The sequence below is a fragment of the Sardina pilchardus genome, chromosome 22, assembly GCF_963854185.1.
Source record: "Sardina pilchardus chromosome 22, fSarPil1.1, whole genome shotgun sequence".
NCBI lineage: Eukaryota > Metazoa > Chordata > Actinopteri > Clupeiformes > Clupeidae > Sardina > Sardina pilchardus.
In genome coordinates, this window is record NC_085015.1 from 23,907,034 (window position 1) to 23,913,190 (window position 6,157).

The following is a 6,157-nucleotide window of genomic DNA, read 5'->3' on the forward strand; positions in this document are numbered from 1 at the left end:
CCACAGAATACAGGGAAGATCAACACTTCCTCCTCATCTCTGAGGAACCTGTGGCTGCTCAGGGATTAGCCTGTTAAACTGCAGCACGAGACAGGTCTGAGGGTCATTCAACAGTGGAGCTCTAGCGGGAGACTCTTAATCTCAAATTTTGTTTAAATCTCTTTGCTGAGCACTAATCTGAAGAAAACTGTTAATCTTGAGGAAAAAAAAGAGTTAATCTTTCGGGACGTGTTAATCAGTAGAGGGCTGCTCTATTTTGGAGAGGTGCTAACCTCCCGGAAGAAAAAGTGTTACTCTTCTGAATTATGAATTCAGAATATTTATTCTGAGGGGGGAAAAAAGAGGCGGATGTCTATTAGGCAAGAGGGCTTGAGAAAGCAGGGAGTTTTTGTGTGGAGAAAAGAGCAAACAAAACCTGTTAATGATTAAAGGATTGCAATGGCTCAGTTCATTATCAGAGGAGACATCCATTGATATTCAAAGTAACTGGGCCAGCAGCGTATAAGCCTCCTCCTACCGTCCTCCGGTTTCTGAGAGATGATGAAGGAGGGGAAATGACAAGAAGGACGGATGCAGGAAACGAAGGAGAGCCCATGACCATGAGGGTGGAGAGAGATGACTACAGCCAGGAGTAAGGGGGGAGAGGGAGGGAGGGAGGGGGGAGGGAGGGATAAAGCAAGAGTTGGAGTCTGAGTCCTTTGTTCCAGATTTTCGTTCATCGTAATGATGTCCTGGGGGTGGTGTAACCTTGAGCCACATATTTACACTGAGTTCCGTAAAAAACACTGTTTCTACCGCAATACTTCCAAAGAAAAGTTGTAATCTGTGAGCGGATGTGAGGAGGTTTCCCACATATATTATTTTTTGGTTGTTTTTTTTTTGTTTTGTTTTATTGTCACTGTGTTTGTATGATCACAAAAAAGCTTTTTTTTACATTTTGCCCAGAGGGAATGCAAAACCCTTTAGACCCCTCTATCTTCTAGGATGCAAAATTGTTATGTCATCCCGGGATGCACAAACGTGTAGCGGAATTCTAAATAAGAGAATTCCCCTGAGAGAGTGAAGAAGAGTTTAAGCCAAGCCCAAGAAAATTGTGCTTTTCAGATTGGCATCAGTGATCATTGCCAGAGGGCGATATGACCCTTGTGAAGTGACACTCAGATCACAAACAACAGAACTCCCCCGAGAGCAACAGCAAGAGTTCAGATGGCCAAGCCAAAGACAACTGTAGCCTAATTTCCAGGCTGACATCAATTATCGTTGCCGTGGGGATGTGTGAAGTGGCAATCCCCAGAACCACTCTCCTAATAGCCCTCATTCCAAAAGTCCGTCTACACCACACTGCCTTATTCACACTCCCAGTGACCAGAACCTCCATCTAAAGCCTCCCTACTCCCATTCATCTACCAGAATCACCACCACCACCACCACCACCACACCCCCAGGTTGGCAGACCCACTCCCCTCACCTGCTGTTGCTCAGGTCGTTCTGCCCTCCTCGGCTCCTCTCCAGGCCCAGCTTGGTGAAGATGCCCACCAGCACCATGATGGCCACCACGCCGCAGATGATGTAGACGATCATGTGCGTGCGGTCGCGCTCCACGTCGGCCTGGTCGGTGACGGTGACCACGGGCTTGCCCGTGTTGGCCCAGAGCGGCGTGTCGTAGTTGGAGCAGGACGTCTGGTCGAGCCGCTGCTGGCGGAACTGGCAGCAGAAGCGGTAGAAGCAGGTGCCGCAGCAGTAGAGGAATACGCCCGCCGTGCAGTTGAACGGCGGGTCCCACTGGCCCATCACGTCGTAGTAGCCCTGGCAGCGCATGCCCGTCGACGAGACCGTTTCCTCCTCCACCTCCACCATGGACGGGGTGGTTAGGGTCAGGAGGAGGGTGTCCTCCACCGTCTCAGAGGTCGCCGGGGTGAAGGAGGTGGTCGCCTCCGTTTGATTGGCGGTGGTCATGTCCAGGTCGGTGGTGGTGGCGTCCTCCTGGGCCAGGGAGCGACACACGAGCAGTGACATGAGGAGAACTCGCAGCAGAACAGAGTCAGACATCCTTCTAAACCCCTTCACCCTCAAACACACTCCGTGCATCACAAACCCACTCCACAGAGAGGAGAAGCCTGAAGGGGTTAAATGACAGTTGTCAGCGAGAGAGCTTTTTTTTCTCAAGTGGTTTTGTTCACCTGAAAATCAAAATTCCCCCGAGAAGCTCAGTCTTTTCCTCATTGCAGTTCTTTGTGGTGGTGTTGTTGTTCTTACTGTTTATGAAGATGATGATGTTTTAATTATACGATGACATCAGCCCAGGAATGATTTTCCAAGCGGGAAAATTACTCACATAGTTGAAAATGTCAGATGAGTAATGCAGAGCTAAAATGTTAGTAAAAAAATATATATATTCTTATGTCATTTAATTTCCTTGTTGCTTACCATCCAAAAACATCCAAAATTAGAGATAAGGAACTAGCCTTCAGCAAGTTTCAACAGAAAGGCAGCATCTTCTGAACGACTCATCTCATGTCAAAATGGATCACAGTCAGAGCATCCCTGAAAAAGTTGTCACTTCAACGCCACTACCTTACCGTGGTCTCCTCAACAGCACCGCTTGTGTACCATTAAAGTACACATCGGAATTCTTCACAGACCGGAACGTACATCCCCCAACAGTCTGGACTCCTGCGATTGTTTTGAAGTTCCGTCCCTTTCCCAGCAAAAAAACATCCTCACCTCCACAGTTTTGTTCTAGATTTCCTCCTTCCCTCACTTCTTGATTATCCTTGGAACGTCATAGTCAGGTAAAAGGTTCAAACAGGTGCTTCGGTCCTTAAATCCAATTATTGCTACTCGGGGGGTGCTGGTGTTAAGCTCCGGAGAGAAAAAAAAAAAGCAACAGTTCTGAATCCAAATGAAATCTCCTCTCGTATGGCGGAGCACTCCGCGCTCCACTAGTGCATCGCACAGAGAGAAAGAGAGAGAGAGAGAGAGTGGAAGAGAGCAAGCGAGAGTAGTAGTGCTCCCATACAGCTGCTGCTCACATCATCCCGGGAGGGAGAGAGAGAGAGAGAGTGGGATGAGTGGGGGGGGGGGGGGGGGGGGGGTTGAGTGAGAGAGGGGGGAGAGAGAAAAGAGGGGAGGGGAGGGGAAATTGCAACTCGACTATTGAAGGATGCTTCGGAGCCTTTGTGTGTGTGTGTGTGTATGTGTGTGTGTTTGTGAGTTGTTGGAGCGTGCATGTGTGTGTGTGTGTTTGGTTTACATGTATTATATTGTATTATATTATATCCGTGTGTGTGTGTGTGTGTGTGTGTGCATATGGATTTCTCTGTACTCTGATTACAAATGCAGCTCTATACGTCAGTTTTCTATTAACTCACCTGTCTGTCTCTAATTCTCCCCCCTGGTCCCTTCCCTGTGTCTGACCCACTGTCCTGCTTCTCTTTCATTTCTCCCTCCCCATTTCCACCACTCACACAAACTGCCACAGGCTGCCACCCTCACCTAAAGATAAATACATTTGTATGGAAATACGGCTTGCGAGTCTGTTTCGGCATGATTAAAGTCCAAAGGGGTTTTTGACTCTGAAAATCCGCTTCTTAAAATTTCCAACCTGTCATGGCATAAAGTGATAAGTCAGAGACCCAGTTACTGGTAATCGTTTCGCACGGCATGGGTTGTAAACAAATGGCTGGAGTCACACGCGAAGACTGTTTATGTTAGTGTCGGCGCGTTAAATCAGTGATGTTCTTTACCTGCATATCCTCAAAGAGAGAGGTTTATAGGAGTTGCACACAAAATGTCAATTTCCTTACAATTTAGCTGTCATGTTAGAGTTTATATGATTTAGATGAAAGACTGGTGATTGAAAAATATTAATTGAATAAATGTACAGTAGCTGCACCATTCACGAAGGTTACTAATAGGATTATTTTTTTCAAAATGTTCAAAATAACATCTCCTAGTCATGTCAACACTTAGTAACAAAAAGGTCCATTTTAGGCAGGTCTTTGTCATCTAGGAAGAATCTAGACAACTCTGCTGTCATCTGTGACTTTACTTGTCTGATGCAACAACTGCAAACTTGCATTTCTGTATTCTGACAACATTTTCTATTAACCTTTCATTTTGTCTTGTCTTTTTTTCCTGTGTTTTTTCCGTTTCAGTCCCATTCTCTGTCAGAGGATGAGGAATGAGGATAGTCCAGTCCAGGGCAGGTGTTAGCTGACACCCCCCTCCACTGTCCCTCTGTGTGTGGAGGGTGGCTCGCCAACCTTCCCCTGATGCTCTCCAGTCTTTCCTCTGTGCTCTTTGTTCCCCTTCTAACTCCTCTTTTGTTCGACTCCACCACGTCATCTTCTCTTCTCTTCTCTGGCTCTTCCTCTCTGTCATCCTCTTTCCTCTCTCTCTCTCTCTCTCTCTCTCTTTATTTGGCTTTTATCATTCCCTCTCTACCTGTCTCTCGCCTCCTTTGATTCCAGAGATGAGTGGCAAAGCTGCAAGTGGCAAAGGGAGTCTGGTGGCAGGAGTCATGCCAGGGCTGTTTGTGTGTGTGTAGTCTGTGAGTGTGTGGGTGTGTTGTCTGTGTGTGTGTGTGTGTGTCGTCCCCATCTCTGTCTGATTTCACTCTCGTTCCTCTGTGTCTTTGTACAAAGAGGACGGAAAGACGTTGGGGAACAAGCCAAAAAGTGTGTGTGTGTCTGTGTGTGTGTGTGTGTGTGTGTGTGTGTGTCTGTGTGTGTGTGTGTGTGTGTGTGTGTGTGTGTGTGTGTGTGTGTGTGTGTGTGTGTGTGTGTGTGTGTGTGTGTGTGTGTGTGTGTGTGTGTGTGTGTGTGTGTGTGTGTGTGTGTGTGTGTGTGTGTGTGAGTGAGTGTGTGCGGCGAGGTTGGGGGTTGGGGGTAGGAGAAAGTGAGCCAAGAAAATGCGGACCAGGACAGACACCGTAAGTGATGTCAGCCAGCCCAAAGGCAGGGTGAGTAGAACAGACAACATGGACCTCAAGGACAGACACACAGAACAAAAGATGAGAGAGAGAGAGTGAGCGAGAGAGAGAGAGAAAGCAAAATACAGAGAAAGAGAAAAAGAGGGGAGCAAAGACGAGCTTTTGCTGAAAGGTTGCGATGTTGTGAAGTCTGAATAATCGCCTCTTGCATTAATGTTCGTCTTGAACTAGATTCTGAGCAGAAGTGCCTGTAGGTCCCGGCGGCGAACACGCCTAATATGCCCCCCAATCAGTATTCAACAGAAGATGGGGAGGAGATGCAGCTGAATTTTTAATCCGCTTTCTTATTCGTTGACATAAGGATCGCTTACAGTATACCCCCCTTTTTTTCCGAGGGGCCAGTTCTTATTTTGGCTGGAAGTCAAAAGCTCATGCTCCTCTCCCATGCATCTCATTGTCTGTGTGTGTGTTGTGTTGTGTGTCCATCCTCTCTCTCTCTCTCTCTCTCTGTCTGTCATTCTCTCTCATTTGATAGTCCTTCTTTCTCTGGCCATCTCATTCCTTTATGTCATTCATCACTCTGGGGCGAGCTATTGCCACGGCATCAACTTCTCAATGGGAAAGTGAATCTGTTCGCATCTCTGGGTTATTTCCTTCTTTCATGGGAATGCGGCCCCATAAATCCCCTCCAACCCCCCGCCTTTTCCATAGTTACTTTCTTCCCTCATTCTAACTCCAAAAAAGAAGCCCGTTGCTGATTTATGCCACTGGAAATGCACGGTGTCGGTTACAACGCCTCGGATATTTTCAGATAAAGTTGCTGTTGCGTGAAATATGCCCCAACTCTCTCCGATTGAGATGGGTATTAGCAGATGCACAGCACACAGCCGAATGTCTCTTTGGCCTGATGCGATGGGAGAAAGAGAGAGGTGAGATAGAGGTTAGCTTTAAATGGAGGGATTGGGGGAGATTAAATGGGGCCATTTGGAGGAAGAGTAGTATGCCGCAGCACTAAGGAAGCTGCGAGATGGGGCAGTATGAATATGACTGTTGGATGCAATCTCTGAATATTATTCTGTCGAATGCATTTAAAGAGTTCTACATTACACCTCAAGTTCTAATGGCATTTTGTTTGCATTTGGAAGGCATGTGCTTCTGTCACTATGAATAAGCACATAAACACTTCTCTAAAAGAATGCTCTTGAAGTTCTCACTCATGGTTTT

General features: G+C 46.9%; 1 protein-coding gene across 1 annotated transcript; it reads right to left on the minus strand.

Annotated features, from left to right (window-relative positions):
* Positions 1-1,464: 1,464 nt before the first annotated feature.
* shisa8b (shisa family member 8b) lies at positions 1,465-2,049 on the minus strand. Its single transcript, XM_062525729.1, has one exon. The coding sequence runs from the start codon at positions 2,047-2,049 to the stop codon at positions 1,465-1,467; it is 585 nt and encodes a 194-aa protein (XP_062381713.1).
* Between the last annotated feature and the right edge of the window lie 4,108 nt (positions 2,050-6,157).